Source organism: Cololabis saira, chromosome 9 (assembly GCF_033807715.1).
Source record: "Cololabis saira isolate AMF1-May2022 chromosome 9, fColSai1.1, whole genome shotgun sequence".
In the NCBI taxonomy this organism is placed as follows: Eukaryota; Metazoa; Chordata; class Actinopteri; order Beloniformes; family Belonidae; genus Cololabis; species Cololabis saira.
In genome coordinates this window covers 11,069,765-11,091,074 of record NC_084595.1, presented here as the reverse complement: position 1 = coordinate 11,091,074, position 21,310 = coordinate 11,069,765, and the positions used below count along the sequence as shown (strand labels likewise).

The 21,310-nt window shown below is 38.6% G+C and overlaps 1 protein-coding gene across 1 annotated transcript; it reads left to right on the top strand.

The window, feature by feature from the left end:
* The first annotated feature begins 626 nt into the window (after positions 1-626).
* Positions 627-17,540, top strand: adora2aa (adenosine A2a receptor a). The gene is made up of 3 exons (XM_061730458.1): positions 627-893; positions 8,354-9,008; positions 14,154-17,540. The coding sequence occupies exons 2-3, from the start codon at positions 8,671-8,673 to the stop codon at positions 15,142-15,144; spliced, it is 1,329 nt and encodes a 442-aa protein (XP_061586442.1). The 5' UTR covers positions 627-893; positions 8,354-8,670; the 3' UTR covers positions 15,145-17,540.
* The last annotated feature ends 3,770 nt before the right edge of the window (positions 17,541-21,310 follow it).

Here is a 21,310-nt window from a genome sequence, read left to right as displayed (position 1 = left end):
TGTACTTTTCTTTTTTAACCAGGCAGAACTAAAACAAGCCCATGAACTCATAGAAACTCATAAATGTGAGAAAAACATGCAAAAACAAACATTTTTCCCAAAGAATCACCCAGTGATGTCATGAGATTGACGCGTACGTGGATAAAAGGGATAAAAGAAAAGTAACAGCTCAACGTAGCCTAATGTAGCGGAGTAAGAGTAACAGTTTTCTTCTTCACAAATCTACTCAAGTAAAAGTAAAAATTATAGTGATTCAAAACTACTCCTAAAAGTACAACATTTCCCAAAACTTACTCAAGTAAATGTAACAGAGTAAAAGTAACTCGTTACTTCCCACTTCTGTTAATAAGAAGCGAGTAACTTTTCTTGTGATCTTTTCATAATGTTCCCCCTCAATCTAGACTGTGACAAAAATGCAAAGATTTACGCTACCGGAGTCACAGGTCTCAGGTTTCTGAGCCAAAGAATCAAGTTTTGTTTATGATCATGTGTAAACCAGCAGCCCCATGAATGAGCCGCCCCTGGAGAGCAGACAGACCCAATCATGGCTGGGGTTGGGAGGGAGAGGGAGGGAGGGAGGGAGGCTCATCTGCCTCAAAGTCATTCACTAAAACAGGGCAGGGGGTTCTCTACATGGAGGTGGAAACATTTTCTTCTTCCCCTCATGCATGTCCAGTACAGTGGCTGACATGTCACTGAGCCGGCAGTTTCTGCTTGCTTTTTGACCCAAGAAAAAAAAAAAAAAAAAAAAAAAATCAACATTTACAGTTTTTGAGAATATCATGTAGAGACTTTTTGGGGAGGAGGGTGATGTTCTGTCATCACCTCATTCAAAGTGCGTGTGGATGATTCATGCCTGAGCCGCGGTTATTACAGGACTCCACAAAGAGACGGTGAGTGTTTTAAACTGATTAACTGCGCTTGTCTGTGCGTCCTGATCCTCGCTGGCAGGACTTGACTCCTCTGCAGGTGTCGGGTTGATGCAAACCTGTGTGAAGCTCAGAGCTGCAGATGCAAGAAGGGGGAAAGAATCGGAGAGGAAACGGAAAACAGCCGCGCAGAGACGCGCGGAGTTAGTGCATGTTCCAGACCAGATATCAGCACCACTCAAGGTGACAACTGCTTATAATTTTAAAAATATCTATGTCTGTAGATGATATTGGTATGATAACCTTCCTGAGTGGCAGCTGTATCATAGTTATCAGCTCATGAAGTTACACACCCCCTTCAGAAAATTACATTTTAGATGCTGCTGCATATCCTGGTTTAGACTCATGTACAGGATATCTGTCAATGTTTCACAATATTGTCTTTGTTATCATTTTAAATGGGACCTTTTAAGAGTTTTTTTTTTATTTTTTTTATTTATGTTATTTGTGAATTTATTTCTTGGAAAAAGGGACAGATTAGATAAGATTCTTCTTCTTTCTGTTGCCTTTTCATTCACAATTTATGAACATTTGTATTTGTATTGAATTGTTTGTTTTATTTTTTGAATGAAATAAAGAAAAAAATTAAATCAAATGAAATGAATTCATTGAAGCTAAGATGTGAATCTTTCTGACCAACATAGAGGTCACTGCAGCTCTTTAAACTATAAACAATGCACATTTTTACACAATTTTCGCCTAAATGATATACTATCTTTTAGCCCTGTGTCATCTAGGAACAACAGAGACACAAAATACAAAAACTGGAATAATCACAGGACCGTAAGGATTCAGGAAATTTATCACATCTTAGCTTGAATGAATGCTTACAGTAAAAGGTCCCCTTTAAAATGATACCAAAGACAATATTGTGAAACATTGACAGATATCCTGTACATGAGTCTAAACCAGGATATGCAGCAGCATCTAAAATGTAATTTTCTGAAGGGGTTGTGTAACTTCATGAGCTGATAACTATGATACAGCTGCACCTCAGGAAGGTTATCATACCAAAATATCATCTATAGACATGGATCTTTTCAAAAATGATAATTAAGTTTTGTCACCTTGAGTGGTACTGACAGGTGGGAGGCACTGCCAGGAACCTTGGTGACCTTTCCTGAGCGAGACTGTTTTCTTCCCCTCATTTCTATTTATTCATTTTTATTGGATATGCATTGAGAAATGGCTGGGTGAGTGGATTTTAAGAAGTGGTAGTGTGTTGATTGTTTGATGTTTGTTGACGTGGCTTTCATCATGTGTTTCTGGGACTGCGTGAGCATTGAGAGGTTGATTTGCGGAAGGTTTTCTTGGCATTTCGTTTGGTATTGCATACACCTTGAGTGTTTCTACAGATGTAGAAGATACTTTTTTCTTCCCCAGCCAGAACAAACAAACAAAAACAGGAAGGTTATAGTTAAACATCTCAACACATGGAGCTCCAGCTGCCTTGGCCAAGGTTTTTATTTTTTATTCATTATGTGGCCACTTTACAGTACTAGGTAGGCCTTCACCTTCCTAGTACCAAGTTGGACCCACTTTTTGCCGTCAGAACTGCTTTCATTTTCCGTGGCATAGAGTCAAGCTTTAGGGAACAGTCTTCTTGACATTGAAAGTGTCTCACAGTCGCTGCAGATCTGTCTGATGCACATCCATGATGCACATCTGTTGGATTTAGATCTAGTGGTCATTAGAAGATGGGTACACTGCAGGAATGGGTGATATTTTACAGTTCATGATAAACCGTCAAAAAAATTCCCCACGGTAAGAATTTGTCATCTCGCGGTAAAAACGATAAATTCCCGTTGATGACGTTTTTGTGTAAAGCTGAAGAAAGAAAGAAAGAAAGAAAGAAAGAAAGAAAGAAAGAAAGAAAGAAAGAAAGAAAGAAAGAAAGAAAGAAATGAGCCTGAAAGAAAGAAATTAGCCAGAAAAAAAGAAAGAAAGAAAGAAAGAAAGATATGAGCCAGAAAGAAAGAAAGAAAGAAAGAAAGAAAGAAAGAAAGAAAGAAAGAAAGAAAGAAAGAAAGAAAGAAAGAAAGAAAGAAAGAAAGAAAGAAAGAAAGAAATGAGCCTGAAAGAAAGAAAGAAAGAAAGAAAGAAAGAAAGAAAGAAAGAAATGAGCCTGAAAGAAAGAAAGAAAGAAAGAAATGAGCCTGAAAGAAAGAAAGAAAGAAAGAAAGAAAGAAAGAAAGAAAGAAAGAAAGAAAGAAAGAAAGAAATGAGCCTGAAAGAAAGAAAGAAATGAGCCTGAAAGAAAGAAAAAAGAAAGAAAGAAAGAAAGAAAGAAAGAAAGAAAGAAAGAAAGAAATGAGCCTGAAAGAAAGAAAGAAATGAGCCTGAAAGAAAGAAAAAAGAAAGAAAGAAAGAAAGAAAGAAAGAAAGAAAGAAAGAAAGAAAGAAAGAAAGAAAGAAAGAAAGAAAGAAAGAAAGAAAGAAAGAAAGAAAGAAAGAAAGAAAGAAGGGTAAATTCCCTTTGATGACGTTTTTGTGTAACAAACATGGCGGATCTGAGAGCGAGATAGATTTAGTTAAAAAGGTGGAGTTGAATTGGTATTTTTTTTATCGTAATTTTTATCGTTTTAGGGATAAATGCCAGAAATTATCGTGATACATTTTTTAGTCCATACCGCCCATCCCTAGTACACTGTGGTTATAAAGCGATGGACATGATCCATGAGCAACTATACTCAGGTGGGATGTGGTGTTCAAAGGATGCTCCGTCTGAACTAAGGGGTTCAAAGTGTATCCCTCACACCACAATACAGCCACCACCAGGCTGTTGACGCGAGGCAGGACTGATTCATGCTTTCATGCTGTTTAAGCCAAAGTCCCACTCCCATGTGGATGTTACAGCTGAAATGAACCTCTAAGAAGTGCAGTTTTCTGTCTGTAGACAGGAGTGCAGCGCGGTGTGGTCCTCTGCTGCTGGAGCCCATCTGCTTCCTGGTTCTACGTGTCGTGCAGTCAGGGGTGGGGTTCTGCATACCTGGGTTGTAATGAGAGGTTTCTCTTGAGTCTGCCCTTTGACCTCTGTAATCAACAAGGCATCTTTGCCCAGACAGACGACTGCTTGACTTTGTTTTATGTTTATTTTGGTCCATTCTCTCTAAACCTGGAGATAGTTTGTGCATGAAAATCCCCACAGATCAGCAGTTCTTGCAACACTCAGTAAAGCTTCTCTGGCACCAGCAACATATAAAAGTAGGGATGGGCGGTATAAACAAAAAAATTTATCACGATAATTTCTGGCATTTATCCCGATAACAATAAAAATGACGATAAAAAATTACCAATTCAACTCCACCTTTGTAACTATAAATCTATCACCACATTCAGTCTTTGGAGCCCCCAAAACACTGCTCTAAAAGAATACTAAATGCTACTAAACTACACCAATTAAATTGAATGAATAAAAACCAATTAAATGAGTCCACCTGTACTGCAAAACTGTAATGACTCAGATCCGCCATGTTTGTTACACAAAAACATCATCAACGAGAATTTTTCTTTCTTTCTTTCTTTCTTTCTTTCTTTCTTTCTTTCTTTCTTTCTTTCTTTCTTTCTTTCTTTCTTTCTTTCTTTCTTTCTTTCTTTCTTTCTTTCTTTCTTTCTTTCTTTCTGGCTCATTTCCTTCCTTCCTTCTTTCTTTCCTTCCTTCCTTCCTTCCTTCCTTCCTTCCTTCCTTCCTTCCTTCCTTCCTTCCTTCCTTCCTTCCTTCCTTCCTTCCTTCCTTCCTTCCTTCCTTCCTTCCTTCCTTCCTTATGCGTGGATTTAACGCAGAACCATAAATCAGCTTACACAAAAACGTCATCAACGGGAATTTATTGTTTTTACTGCGAGATGACAATTTCTTACCGTGGGGAATTTTTTTGACGGTATATCGTGAACGGTAAAATATCGGCCATTCATATAAAAAAGTCATTTAAATCCTCTTCCATCCCCATTCTGATGCTCGGTTTGAACTTAGCAAGTCGTCTTGACCATGTCTACATGCTGAAATGCACTGAGCTGCTTTTCTTCCCGTTACTGTCCTGCTCAAAGTTTCTTCCCTCTTAAAGGGGAGCTTTGCCTTGCCACTGTTTCTTTACTCAATATTTAATGATATTATTGATATTTTTATAATATGTGCACTTTTGTTAGAGGGTTAGAGGGATGTCATGTGACATTCCCACTTGTGGCCGGGATGTTGTCCAGGACACCAGTTTGATCCATGATCTCGTTTCACAACACATGGAGTTGCTAGAGACACAGTAGAACTGTCCTTTTGACCGTATTGCTTCCCATTTCATTATTTGCATTTAGCATTTTTACTATCAATTAATGTCAATTTTAGAAGTTTATTTCCTGCCTTTGGTTAAGTATTATTTATTGCTCATCATTTCCCTTTAGCAGACTGGTAGTTTCTCTCTTGATTTCTGTGGTCGGGTGAGATCGACCCGTGTTCAGCTCGGGGAGCGTCAGCTGCAAAGGTCGTGGTCTGCAGAGGTGCTTTACGTGAGAATAGTGAGTGTTATCGCTCTGCCAGCAGCCAAGGTTGCTGCTTGCCTGGTCTTCAGACAGGAAGCTGAAGGTTTGACATTTTGCGCCGTTGTATGGCAGCTCCGCCGACAACCGGTGTGTGAATGTGTGCGTGTGTGGGTGAGTGTCTACAGTGTAAAGCGCTTTGGGGCTGTAGGAGTACAGCTGGAAAGCGCTATGTAAGTGTAAGCCATTTACCATTTATCACTGTTGTGTTTCATTTGTAGCAGAAGTAGGGCTGGGCGATATGGACAAAAGTCATATCTCGATATTTTCTAGCTGAATGGCGATACTCGATATATATCGATATTTTTTCTGTGCCATAATTGGGGTTTCCCCCAAAGCATTATAGCATAGCATCTCTGTTACCTTTTTTTCTGAGGCAAACCCTTAAAAAAACAGTCAGTTTTAATACAAAGCCTCGTGCCAAATGTCACACAGGTTCCTTTATTAACAGAGGTCTGCACAATATCAAAATGTATAAAACAAATGAAATAAAAATAAACTGCCTGCATATATAGAATAAAAATGCTTCTTGAATAAAATAAAACAAATATCCCTTTCCTGCATAACAATTAATACAATGTAGACAGTAATAGGCAGACTTTTCCACTGAGGTTGGCAGTTGTGCAAATAACAAAACATTTGTGCAAATCTCAAATAAAACATTCAAGTCAACTTGTCACAAAATAAGCTAAATCAAAATCATTAAAAAAAAAATAAATAAATACAAAAATAAAAAGCTATATCGATATAAACAATATTGTCTAGTACCATATCGAAAAAATAGAATTGAAAATATATCGATATATATTAAAATCTCGATATATCGCCCAGCCCTAAGCAGAAGTGTGATGGAGGGATAAACAAGACATCCAGTCTTGTTTATGAAGTTCTCATAGCTTCATCGTTATTTTTTTTCATCAGATGGTCAAGAAATTGTACTGATTCCCTCCCTTATAATGAATCCCTGGGGTTTCCCTGTTGTGTTTCATAATTCCATGTTAGGACAGTTTGTTACTCCCAGACACATGGCTATCCTGGGAGAATCCCTGATGCAGCTATCAGACGTTCACAACGATTCCCGTTGCTCCCCCCCCATGATTCTGGTTTCACACTGCTGCTGCAGAAATGGTTGAAACTCACTGCAGTACTTCACCAGACATTTAGATAGCAAAGCCAACATTTCTGTTGCTTTGAAATGCAACAGAATGGACCGACATCTGAAAACATCAACGATGAAAATGAATTTTTAGTGTTCATAAAACCCTCTCATCCGACCCAGAGGGAAACGTACGACTGGGAGAGCGGAGACCTTTGTGTTCCGGTGCAGCTGTTATGGTTGCAAACTCTACGTAACCTCCAGAAACATTCCCTCCGAGGGAATTCAGCCTCACAAAAACAGCACTTATCTGATTCCTGGTCGTGCTGCGGCCAGTTCCTCGCCAGGAATCTCAGATCCAGGTTTCTAATGACAATCTCGCTCACTTATTGACCAGAGGCGACGGAGTTCAAAACCCCCAAGAATTGTAAAAATTTGCCCCGAAGAGCCTGGTCATGTTCAGCCTGGCCATTCGGAGAATGGAGAATTTATTTTACTTTGTTTCTGTAGGTGATAAAACACCATCATTGTGGCTAATTTCATAGTAATAGACCAGGGGTCGGCAACCCAAAATGTTGAAAGAGCCATATTGGACCAAAACACAAAAAACAAATATGTCTGGAATTGCTAAAAATGAAAAGTCTTGTATAAGCCTTAGAATGAAGGCAACACATGCTGCATGTGTCTATATTAGTTATAACTGGGTCCTCGGCTGCAAATGTAACATGAAAATGTCTTTCCACACGACTCTTTTTGTTAAATCTATGGAAGAGTATTAGGGCCAGGCAGGAGTAAAATCAAAAAATAATATTTTAGAGGAGGAAGATTTTCTTTTTCATTATGTCGAGATTCATGTTGAAGTACAATTTCGAGAAAAAAGTCAAAATGTCGAGAATAAAGTTGAAGTACAATTTTGAGAAAAAAGTCAAAATGTAGAGAAAAAAGTAGAAATGTCGAGAAAAAAGTCGAAAGGAAAAAGGAAGAAAAAAAGAAAAAAAAGTTAAAAAAAAGAAGAAAAAAGGGAAAAAAAGAAGAAAATAAAGAAAAAAAGAAGAAAAAAGAGAAAAAAATGAAAAAAGAGGAAAAAAAGACAAAAAAGGAAAAAAGAAAAAATGACAAAAAAAAGAAGAAAAAAATGAAAACAAAGGTCAAATATTTTTGAAAAAGCTCCATGGAGCCACTAGGGCGGCGCTAAGGAGCCGCATGCGGCTCTAGATCCGCGGGTTGCCGACCCCTGTAATAGACTCAAGTTTGAGGTGTCTTTTTTACTTCTGCTTAGTTTTTTGTTTGTTTTGCAGCACGTGAGGGGAGATTCATCACACCCCCTGAAAACTGTGTGTTAACTTGAGAGGGTCTGTTGTGTTTTCCTTAACAAGTCGGTATGATGCTTAAACTTAACTAAAGAGCTGAAAAAGAGTAACGAATAAATGAGTCCTGGTTCTCAACGTAACATAAACCCAAGCCTCATTGGTGAATATCATTAGTGTTATTACACCATCACCATGTTGTTATTTCTCAAGATGTGTTGCATCTCCACTTTCTCTCCACCCTCATGACATGCTGGAAGCTGGGAGATATAAAAGTTGGTGCTGTTGGAAAGTATTAATAGCTCCAGAAATGTCACCTCATCTGACAATTAAATGCATATCAAAAGAGATAAACTGTATTTGTGGCTATAAAGCTCCATATTTGTCTGTTAGTTTTGACTTACGAAGAATCATATCTTACACCAACATTCAAAGCCACTTCCTTTATTTTTTACCATATTTCCTCTTTTTCACTTCTGCTTCTTTATCTCCAGCAACGCGACGCTCCGCTGATGTGCATTGCCGGCATCATCTCATCTCTTCGAGGAGTAGAGGGGGAGAGGACAGAAGGAGGGCTTTTTCCGGGAGTCTTCTCTGCGGAGTCGGGACTGATGACAGCCCTGCTTGAGGCTGAATAATCCTTTCTTTTTCAGCTGGTTTTAGCTGAGCTGGTTAAGGACCTATCTGGGGGAATCTGGTGGATGTTTCCGGAGGCGCTGGAGGCGAGGAAGCTGGGTGGCTGGCAGGCTGCAGCTATGGACGTTGAGAGGTTTCCTCCCAGCGCATCAGTGACCTCACTGTTCACCTCACCATGCCGGACGACCCCGCCGCCTCCGTCCTATACATCATCCTGGAGCTGCTGATCGCCGTGTTCTCCGTCGTGGGCAATGTGTTGGTGTGCTGGGCCGTGTGCCTCAACAGCAACCTCCAGAGCATCACCAACTTCTTCGTGGTGTCCCTGGCCGTGGCCGACATTGCAGTGGGTGTCCTGGCCATTCCCTTCGCCATCGCCATCAGCACCGGCTTTTGCTCCAACTTCTACGGATGCCTGTTCATTGCCTGCTTTGTGCTGGTTCTCACACAGAGCTCCATCTTTAGTCTCTTGGCCATCGCGATAGACCGCTACATCGCGATCAAGATACCGCTCAGGTCAGTGACTAACACGACAGAACTCTTGGGATTTAGTTATTTCTAAGGAGGGAAAGTTTACTTTCAAGTGATTAGAGGCTTTGTCCGAGGTTAATAACTAATCTATCAAAGAATTGTTTCAGATAACGTCAATGAAAGCTTCTTCTTGGTTCTCAGATTTCTGTCATGCAGCTGCTTAGCCTAAACCTGCAGCAACTGATGGGTTTTAAACAGAGGTGTCAAAAGTATTCACATTCATTACTCAGGTAGAAGTTTAGATACTAGAGTTTAAAAATACTCCTGTAGAAGTTGAAGTATCAACTCAAGTTTTTTACTCAAGTAAAAGTATAAAAGTACTGGTTTCAAAACTACTTAAAGTATAAAAGTAAAAGTAATGTAAGGGGGGAAAAGGCCATTAAGGACAAAAGCCATTGAAAATGAATGCATCTTAGTATAATGCAAATATATTAAAGAACCATATATGTGTACTATTGAGCATTAACATGTGTTTCAGAGAGCAGAAGATATGATGACTAGTTGCCTATAAGTATTGTAATGGTGCAAAAAGTCAAACTTCAGAGGCATGTTATCATTTATCCTAACCTTTATTGGAATGTACATCCAAGTTTAGTTGCAGGAATCTGAGGGAACGGATGTAAGAACAAAACTGGACAAGAACATCTGAAACAACCACAACCAAATTCACTCTATCCGGATGGAGCAATTTAACTGGATAGTTTTTTTTTAAAGGCCGAAATGAAATAGAGTAACAAGGCTGTTTTTAAAATGTAAGGAGTAAAAAGTACAGAAAATTGCGTGAAAATGTAAGGAGTAAAAGTAAAAAGTCGTCTGAAAAATAATTACTCCAGTGAAGTATAGATAACCAAAATTTCTACTTAAGTAAGGTAACAAAGTATTTGTACTTTGTTACTTGACACCTCTGGTTTAAAAAAAGGATGAATCCAAAGTTAAAAAAAAAGTATCCTACCTCCCCCCCTTTTTTTTTTTCTTACCGGTTACTGTAAATTTCACATGTCCACTTAGTGTTTCAGGTCAGAATACAAATAGTATTTGGCCTGTTGTCTGGTGATAGCCTTGTGTGCTTCAGTTGCCTTGGATCCTCCAGGTCCGCCCCTCACCTTTCTTGCAGGAGAGATCTGTGGTTTTCCAGATTTTGCCAATGATACTCCAGGAAAACCATGCCAAAGCCATGAGCACCGTATTTTACTGGGCACTATGGCTCCCTTTTGGGTCTATTAACTATTTGGGTCTATTAACTATTACTATTACTTACCTATTACCTCATACACATCCTATCCTACCTGCTTTTTTTGCACTGTTTTTCTTTCTTTCTTGCACTGCACTACTTTTTATTTTTCATTCAAATGTATATACTGTTTATACTTTGTAATTATACATTTTTTACTTTTTTACCCTTTCCCTGCATGTGTGTGTTGTGTGTACCGCTGCTGCACAAAGCAAATTTCCCCATTTGAGGGAGAAATAAAGGACAATCTTATCTTATCTTATTAGATCTTATCTTATTCTTGTTCTGCAAAAAAGTGTGTACAAGCCGAAATAAAGATTCATAACTTATATGGTACAGTTTGACATTTGAAGCCCTTCACTGGCTTCCGTCTTCATGACAAAGTGTGAATCCCCTCCGTGAAATAATTACACCCTGGAGAACAAATTGATTTGAGATAGTTACAGACCAAAATAAATGATGCCACAATTATTAGTTTAGCCAGGTCACCAACATGTGAGACACAGAAGCTTACAGGGTGCCTTTTCTCTGCACATTTGCAGATCTGTACTTTTAGAAGGCATCCACCTTCACTTTTTCCCTTGTTGGGATCGTTAATTTCTCTATGCTTACTGTGTATTTATTCCAGCAGTTCTCAGCCCTTTGGCAGCCTTTTTCTTGCTGCAGTATCAAGTTTCATTTCCTCTCTTTCTTGTCCACTGATCCCATTGAAAGCGTGCACCTCATGGTTTTTCAATGATCATTGTTACACGCTGCCCATGTTCTATAAAAGCAACTGATCTTGAGTCTTTGGTTACAAACAAGTTTTGTTCTTTTTGCTGTATCTTTTTGCAATCATTTTTGGTTCAACAATCACCGTCTCCAACTTAAGCATCCTGTACCCCTGTAGTTTGATACCACACAGAAATATACCATAATGTAGTCGGGTTTTTTTTCACCAAAAAAAGATAAAATACTGTCCCGACCTGATATATACTGCCCAGTGACAACATGGCGACAGATGCGGCATGAGGTTGGATGTTTCCCCACATCTGACTGTCACTGTGATGATCCAAATATATATTTGAAATCACAGCACAACTCTTTAATTCGTGTTTTTATCTCTGTGTCTGGTTGATTCTGACTATGTCACAGTTCACATCAAACGGCTTGCAGCGCAAAGCAGCACCAAGGAAATGGTTTATAAAGTGATGTGGATTCAAGTGCATGAGTCATGCTCAGTTTGTCGCTTTTACAGCATAAATAAAGTATTATGCAAACAACTTTGCCGATTCAGTGGCATTAAAACACAGCGAAAAGCAGAGAAGCAGACAGTTGCTTATGTTAGCCACATCACCGTACCGCCACTAAACTCGCTGAAGATTCTGTTTCACAAATGCAGTGTGAAAAAGATGACTCGTGATCACTTTTACAATGAACAACAGGACAGTCGCTGTCTTTTATTCAAAGTGGAGGCATTTTAGAGTGAGGTGAAGCGGTGCAAGACAGGAAAGACAAACAGTTGTTGAGGCAGCTGCTCAGCATGGGAGGATGGGTAAACCACACCTAAAACTATCTAAACCAAACTTCAGAGACGCAGTCTTTGCATCCATGCTGGGAGTGAAGTACTTTGATTCGTTGAAAGCGCCGAAGATTTGCTTCAAATCAAATAATCAGTCAAATAATGTGTAAATTGTACATAGAACAGTAATAATTGATTTATTATTTAATTTTAGGGAAAAAAATCAAAAGGATGGAAGTTTTTGCAAACAAATGATAGTCAAAAGTAGGGCTGCAGCTATCGAATATTTTAGTAATCGAGTATTCTACTGAAAATTCCATCGATTAATCAAGTAATCGGATAAAACATATTTTTGTTTAGTTAAAGAGTAATTATAAATATACATAAGATGTTAGATGTTAATTGACATCACTAAGACTAAATTATATAATACAGTAGGTTCATGGCTGTGCATTTAAAAACCCTGAACTTAAACCATTTGACCAAATTCACTGCCTTCACTCAAAAAACTATGGTTCTTACCAAGAGGTTTTCTTATTTCTAACCTAAAAATGCCATTACACCTGATAACACACATAACTTAAAAGGTTGAGTGTTTTTCCCACGTGTTTCAATTGAACTTTAATTTGTGTCAAGCAAATTTTAAGTTCTAGTTAAGTTTTAAGTTAAAGTATAAGATTTTGAGTTTTGGCAGTGTTCAAAGAGCTTTATAATTTTTAATAGAAAAGAAGCAATTTAAGATATATCCAACAATATTCTTTTCTTCACTTAGTTTGAGCTAAAATGTGTCTTTTTGACTCGGACTCCAAAAAAAGCCTTAATTATGGTTTCATAGGAGGCCATAAAGATATGACCTTTTTACCAGAAAGCCTTGGTTGCATAAGTGTGACCATAAATAGTTTTCCCTGTGCTCCCCACCCCCCCAACGGAGGCGCAGGAGACACTGCTCCCCCGAGCCCAGGAGCAATGGAGTAAATAGTGCTCTAATTGCTTATATAGGCCGTGAAATATTCCTGCAGCTCTCTGCACAATCTGACGTTATTTCACTGTAAAAACATGTTTGGGCTTTAAATCAACTCCGTAGGACTCAAACGTGCCAAGGCCAGTATGTCTTGAGACCCGTCATCTCCAGCGATGCAGCAGCTCATACTGTGGTCTCAGCGACTCCAGCACCCTGCTCTCGCTCAGACTCGTCCTCCTGCTGAAGATACTGTACGTGGGCTCCTCGACGCAATCTTATTTATTTGTTTATCTTCCATCCCTGATGATTTTCACTGCGTTAACCTTTGCACTTTAACTTTTCAAGAATGTGACAAAAACAAGCCAAACGTCTCAGCTGCTCTCCCACACTGAGCACCCAGCAGACTCAAAATAGACTCCTTCCTTTGAGGAATCCTGGAAGTTAATTCCGGGATGAAAAGTGCGTTTTCTGAGCAATCAGGAAATCGGGGAGTTAAGGGGAACTTCATGCATTGTGAAACCAGATCACTCATCATCACTGGCTTCTGCTGATCTTTATGAAACCAGATCACTCATCACTGGCTTCTGCTGATCTATGTAACTGCTCTCAGTAGCTAACGGACAATAAAAACCTGTGCAATAACGTATAATAACATGTGCAATATATGTGCAATACCTGTCTACCTCACACACATCCTACCTGCTTTTTTTGCACTTTTCTTTCAATCTACTGTATATACTAGGGCTGGGCGATTTTGGACAAAAATAAAATCCCGATTTTTTTCTCTGAAAACCCGAATTTCGATTTCAATTTCAATTTTTTTGGTAAAACTACAAAAGACAATGGAATATATTGTTTCAAATATTTTATCTTTATTTTTAAAGAAAAATAGCAAACAAATGTCCCTATTGGGAATGAAGTGCAATTGAAAGATACTGTAAATCCTCCTTGAGTTTAGTAAAGTGACAAAATTTACAATTTTCTTGACCAAACAAAGATGACTAGACGAGCTCTGTCTGTAATGCAGCCAGCTGCAAAAAAGGAAAATCGATTTTCCGATTTTCCTTTTTTTTAAATCGTCTTGATTAATAAATCCGATTTAGATTTAAAATTGATTAATCGCACAGCCCTAGTATATACTGCTCATATTTTTGTAATTATACATATTTTTTACTTTTTAGTCTCTTTTTACCCCTCCCCTGCATGTGTGTGCTAAGTGTACTGCTGCCAACAAAATAAGTTTCCCCACTGAGGGAGAAAATAAAGGATTATCTTATCTTATCTTAACTATTTCTTATAAAAACTGTGGATCAGTTTTATTGGAAATGTGCATTTGGGAAGCGGGCTGGTAACTCCCTCAAGAGTTGGAAGCTGGACGGGCCCCGGCGGTCAAAGTTCAAGCTTGACGTGTTTGACGCTTGTGTCTCCCCCCTCTAGGTACAACAGTTTGGTGACGGGCCAGCGAGCCAGGGGCATCATCGCCATCTGCTGGGCTTTATCCATCATCATAGGCCTCACCCCTATGATGGGCTGGCACCAGGCGTCGGAGAAAACCAACTCCACGGATTGCTCGGGAGGCCTGATGAAGTGCCTGTTTGAAGAGGTGGTGCACATGGAGTATATGATCTACTTCAACTTTTTCGGCTGTGTCCTGATCCCCCTCCTGCTGATGCTGGCTATCTACCTGTGCATCTTCATGGCAGCGCGCCATCAGCTGAAACTGATCGAGGTGAAGGCGGTTCACGGAGAGAAGTCGCGCTCCACCCTTCAAAAGGAGGTCCAGGCCGCCAGGTCTCTGGCCATCATCGTGGGCCTGTTCGCCGTCTGCTGGCTCCCTCTGCACATCATCAACTGCTTCACCCTCTTCTGTCCTGAGTGCTATCGCCCTCCCCTGTGGATTTTTAACGTGGCCATCCTCCTCTCTCACGCCAACTCCGTGGTCAACCCCTTCATCTACGCCTATCGCATCAGGGAATTCCGGCAAACCTTCCGTAAGATCATCCGGCGCCACATCCTGGGCCAGCAGCTACAGGTTGAGCGTCACTCCACTTACAGCAGCGTCACAGACTCCATCCGGCTCAAGGCCAACAGTCTCAGCTTGGACCTTTTCACAGAGCACAGCAGCAGCGACTGCCCGACCCACATCTCTGCTGTAGGGGGGGCTCTGGTGGCGGCGTGTCACCCCTCTCTGTCATTTGTGATGTCCCACTGCCCTCAGATTGGGGCGTGTGCACTGCGAGCCCTCAGGCAGCCTGAAACCCCACCGGGCCATCATCATCTGCAGTTTGAGGAGCGAGAGCGGGACTCGGCTGAGGCGGATGTCCCGAGGGGAAAGGGCAAACAGGACCGGGGTTCAGGGCAGATCTCCTCACTGTTCGGCAGGCAGAGCAGCAGCGCCTGCTGCTGCGAGCTGGACCGGTTGTCCTGACACGTGCACCACCTTGAATATGAGCTTCATCAACTACAGGACTGTCTCAGAAAATTCGAATTTTGTGATTTTCTGTAATGCAATTACAAAAACAAAAATGTCATACATTCTGGATTCATTACAAATAATAATAATAATAATAAATAACTTTATTTATCCGTTAGGAACTTCATTTGTGGAAAAGCATCAGCATCAGTGCGTGTACAGATAACATATGCAACAGGACAGTACAGAAACAAACCAAACAATCAATATAAAGCAACATACATTGGGCAATCACAAATACTGCTGGACTTAGATGCTGTAAAACCATAGCATAGATAAAATACGAGGGAAAGAGAGATAAAAAATATAAGTCCCCCGTTAAGTGCGTGATAAATACAATGATTTTTTAAAAATATGTATAAAAGCGGGTACAAAAATGAATAGGTAAGATCAGCTGTTTATGAGTCTGATGGATGAGGGCACAAAGCAACGAAATCAACTGAAATATTGCAAGCCTTTTATTATTTTAAAATTGCTGATCATGGCTTACAGCTTAAGAAAACTCAAATATCCTATCTAAAAAAATTAGAATTTTCTGGGAATCTTAATCTTACACTGTAAGCCATAATCAGCAATATTAAAATAATAAAAGGCTTGCAATATTTCAGTTGATTTGTAATGAAGCCAGAATGTATGAAATTTTTGTTTTTTTAATTGCATTACAGAAAATAAAGAACTTTATCACAATATTCTAATTTTCTGAGACAGTCCTGTAGATACCAGAAAACTAATGTTATTGTGACATTGAAAATTTGAAGACCACATAATATTTAATAGAGTGACTTTATTTAATTTAAGCCAGAATGAGTCTTAAGTTACTGCTCGTAGCCCAAAGAGTAAAAACTGCTTCTTAACAACCAAGATGACCAGCAACAGGTTTCAGCAGCTCACACTTCACAAAGATAGTTTCAAGAAACGAGATCCCTCGTTACTTCCGTTTCCTCTCAAAAAACTCATTAGTGATCAATCGACGTGCACTTTGACGACAACCTCCCCCACCACAGTTTAGCTGATGGCAACATTGTGGACTTAAGCTGTTTAAAAAATGAACAATGGACAAAGCAAATGATGCATTTTTCTGAAAACAATTTCAATGTGCAGTTTTTTCTTCTTTTTTTTTTTTATAAATGTGAACACATGAATTTGACGTTGTGCTGCTGTGATAAAGAATGTAAAAATGTTGTTTCTAGTCTTTCACTCTGTGATGTCAGACTTTAGCTGGTGTTTATCTGTTTAGTTAAACTGACTTGCTTCCAGTGTCATTTTGGACCCTGATGCTTCCAGTGGGCCCAGCCCAGCCTGTGACTGGACTCAAATCCACCAGCAGTAGAATCAGGTTCGTGCTGGTAATAACCAGTACTCGAGTTGTAAAAAGAAATCAGGGGGATGGTGGATTTTATCATATGGGGACAGATAATTTGTGCTGATTACAAATAATATAATATATTACAAATAATAGCACTGACCAAAACACCTGCAGAAATACTGCAGGAATGACATAGCAGCAGTTAAATGCAGCCTTCTGTAAGCTTTAAATATCCACTGAACTTATCAATATGACTCTGTCCTTCACAGGATAAGTAAAATGGATCACTGCAAAAACTCAAAATCTTAACAAGAATATTTGTCTTATTTCTAGTTAAAATGTCTAATTTTAGTTAAGAAAAACTCATTACACTTAAAACAAGACTCATCACTGGAAAAAACTATTTTCATCTGTTTTAAGTAGATTTTCACTTGGAAGTGGAACAAGATTTTTTTGCTTGTAATAAGAAGATAAAACTTGTCCCACTGGCAGATTTTCCTACTTATTTCAAGTGAAAATTTAAATGAAACAGGTGAAAATGGTCAAATAAGTTATTTTTCTGGTGTTATTTTTCTGGTGATGACTCTAAATGTTGAAATAGCAGTAAAACCACATTCATTGATGAAATGACATAAGGGATGGAAAGGGGGGATGGCAGTTTTACAGGGGGGATGATTTTGACCGTTTTTATTTCAGGGAGGGATGCCATCCCCCCTCAACTCCAGTACTGGTAATAAGTCAATGCTGTTTGAGTTTGGACAAGCCGGAGACTTTGTAATGAAACGTAAACCTGTATGTGTCCGCTCAGAGTGCCAGTAAACTTTAATGTGTAATTATTTAGGAAAACATTTTGCAAATATTGACAGTAATTTAAAAAAGGATTGTAAATGATTATGTTTTGAACTCAGAAAATCTTAGTCTGGTGAAAGTGTAAACATGGTTGTATTCTTTCCTGAGGAATTTGTTTTCGTGCAGCTGTTTCCATATATGTCCCTCCGAACAGGCTGGGAAAGAATGATGTCTTCAAATAAATCCTCTTAACGTGTTTCACAGTGTTATTAGAGTAATTGGGTCTGAAGTGAGCACAGAATTATTGCAGTAATTATTCAGTAGTTGTGAGAAGAACTAAGGACATGTTTCGTAACAGATCAGAAGTCCATGGTGCTCACTTTTGAGATCTTGCTTATTCTGGAAAATGGTAGTTGGGCTGTATGACTATGTATGGCATTATTTATTTACTCAGCTTTTATCACAACTCCCCTGTGGGTTCAGGTTACAGGGCTCAAGGCGGACCTCTTTTCAAAAGCTTCCCTGGGGTCTTTTATTCATTTTTAAAGGGGACATGTTGTGGAAAAAAGAATGTTTTCTGTCCCTAGGAGCATATAATTGGATGTTTGAAGTGACTACCAACTCCAAACCTCTGAGATAACACAACACTGTCTGTCACTGTCTGTCTTTATCTGAGGCCACACATGTCTGGAAACACGGGATTCTGGGATAAAATTCAAATTTTCAGTGTGCTGTGACCTCACAACCCCAGATCTGAGATCCAGTTTCCCCACCTTCATCTTAGTTTAGTTTAGTTTATTTCGGTCATGACATCACTAAAAAAAAAAAAAAGAATAGAAATGACAACAAGAAAACTAATACACTGTTCAAAGAAAACTTTACAAAAAATGTCCAATATACAAATACCATCTAGACCAGGGGTCGGCAACCCGCGGCTCTAGAGCCGCATGCGGCTCTTTAGCGCCGCCCTAGTGGCTCCTGGAGCTTTTTCAAAAATGTTTGACCTTTTTTTCCCTTTTTTTTCTTTTTTGCTTCTTTTTTTCTTCCTTTTTTTTCTCTTTCTTTCTCTTTCTTTTCTCTTTTTTTTCCTTTTTTTCTTTCTTTTCTTGTTTTTTTTTCTTTTTTCTTCTTTCTTTCCTTTTTTCCACTTTTTTTTCTTCCGTTTTCCTTTCCTTTTTAATTTCGACATTTCCACTTTTTTCTCAACATTTGAACTTTTTTCTCGAGATTGTACTTCAACATTAATCTCAACATTTTGACTTTTTTCTCTAAGTTTTTACTTTTTTCTCCACATTTTGACTTTTTTTCGACATTTCTCCTTTCACCATTTGCCTTCATTCTAAGGCTGATACAAGACCTTTCATTTTTTACGGCTCCAGACATATTCGTTTTTTGTGTTTTTGGTCCAATATGGCTCTTTCAACATTTTGGGTTGCCGACCCCTGATCTAGACCGAAAAAGATGTAGGCTGAAGCAAAGCTTATTATTTGCCTACCCTCAAAAAGATTAATTAAAGTAATGAAATTAAAGCAAGAAGTAAGAGAAAAGACTGACAGTAAAACAAATTGCCTCCATCAAATCACTAATTAAATAAATACCCAACTCAACATAGCAAGCATCACCACTCATTAATTTGATATAAAGAAATCATCCTTCTTTTCAATGTTTTTTTAAATAAGGTTACGGTTCTACATAATTTCAAATCCCTATCTAATTTATTCCATACATCCACCGCCTTTTATGTTTTATGTTGCCTTTTATGTTTTATGTTGCCTTTTATGTTTTATGTTCTTGGTTTTATTCCCCCCCTGTGAAGCAAATTTCCCCTCCGCGGGATAATAAAATGAAATTGAATTGAATTGAAACCGCTGCCACTGTAGCATCTCAGTTTGGTGTTGGTTCTGATTGTTGATTTCCTGTATCTGCTCTCCCCTCTGAAGTTGTAATGGCTTTGTCTTAAATTGAACATATTTTGAATACAGTCTGGCAGCATGTTATTGTTGATTTTGAACATAAGCTGTGCAGTTTTGAAGTCACTCGCTTTCACATCGAGCAGCACAAAACCGTAACAACGATTTCAAAAGAGGCACAGCCCACAAAAAGTGGAGCGAGAAGGAAATGCGTCCACCTGAATCCAGATGCTATGAACAGAGCTGTGGACGTGGTTGGGAGTCTTTGTACTCTATTGTTATGAGATTACATGTCACAGAGATTGAATTAAGACATCAAGAGCTTGTGTCAGCTATTTGGAAAAAGAGCATAATATCTCTAACTCACTGTCTGCTTGATAAACCTTTACTGTGTACCCTCAGTTGTATTTCCCTCGTCACCCGAACGCGTGCAAGAAGGGATTTTCAACCATAAAGCTGCAGATGGTCAGCTAGAAACATATGGAGCGTTTAGCATTTGAAGATTCTTGTTTTCCACCGGTCTAGACCAAAAAAAAGCAAAAAATAAGTCAGGAATATTGAGTTTGCATTCTTTTGAAGAACAGAAACACAATAAAGGGACATTTGCTGCTTTGGATGAAACCTCTGCCAGATGAATCCCTTTTAATGTGTTCACAGTGTTTATAACTCATACTTGACATCTCAGTTGGCCAAAAGTTTAGCAAACGTTAGCTTAAGTCAGCATTATTAAATTGAAAGGCTTCTAGTGGGCAGTGGAAATCAATCAGGGGCATAATTGACCCATAAGTCACAAACTATTGTGTGAAACTGCAAACAGAAAAAAAGTCTTTCTGCACAATTTAAAGTTTAATTGGTGAACTTAATGTAATTTACACAGATGTTATAGAACACAGTCTAAAGTTCTTAATATTTAAATTCATTGCAACATTATAATCAACGCACCTCCTGTTTTAACATGTTAAGATGAGGTAAATGACAGCAGTATTCTCTTTATATCAAAATAAAGCCAAACTCATTTCAGAGAGAAGATAAAACCAGTGAGTATGTAATGTACATTTCATTAAAGTCAAGTATTCACTCGCTTTCTAATCCAGATTTGGTCGGAGGGAATAATTTGACCTTTTAGTAGCTTGTCAGTTTTTTAACTGCTGTCTTTGACGTCCAGATGCTCTGCTCATGTTTCTGTGCGTGTGTGCATGTTTTTTTGTTTTTTTTTAATAAAAACCCCAATAGCCTGAAAATCATTAGCTGATTGAGCTGATGAGTGTACAGTCTTTAAAAACGACCACTTCACACTCATGGATTGTTTTCATGTGATCACTTTAGACGGTGCCCCTAAAATGTCAATTCGTCAGTTCAGACATAATCATTTTCCACATCACGTAGGTGGACGCATGAAGAAAAGTTAACGACCAAGTGAACTACTAACACTTTACTTTTGGTGACAACTCACTGGTATTAAAATGTTGTTTTTATTTATTTCTGTGACTTTACTTTGCTCAGGAAATAACCCAGTGATGTACAAATTGTTCAAGACTATATGAACCTGTAATTAGTAAAAATTAACACATATCGAACTTGGAAATGTTTTCTTGGTGTTGAGTGTTGAATTTGAATGTGATTTTAAAGAGATGGAGCAAGGACGATGAACTGACCCGTTGTTAAATAATTACTTAGGTTAAGTGGCAACAGATCAATTTCATAGTTAGGTAGTAGGGATTTTATTATTTCTGGCATATAGTAAATAAGAGTAATTTTGGTAATCCGAAACACAAAAAGTTCAGTCTCATTTAATGCCAGACAGCATCTTTTTATGCTGGGTATGTAAACTTCTGGTTTCAGCTGTTTTAGTGCCATTTCCTGGAAGATGATGCCAAAATCATGTTCTCCATGAAGCCCAGAGCAACTCTCCTCAGTAAAACAGTGCTGGACACCAGTCTATGGGCTCAAATTAAAGCCATAAATATTTTGTATCTGTAAATAAACTTTGTACTTGTAGAAATATTTTGTGCATGTGCAAAAATATTTGTACTTGTAGAAATATTTTGTGCATGTGCAAAAAATAAAACAGTAATACGGGACAAATATTATAAAATATTTTTTGCACAAGCACAAA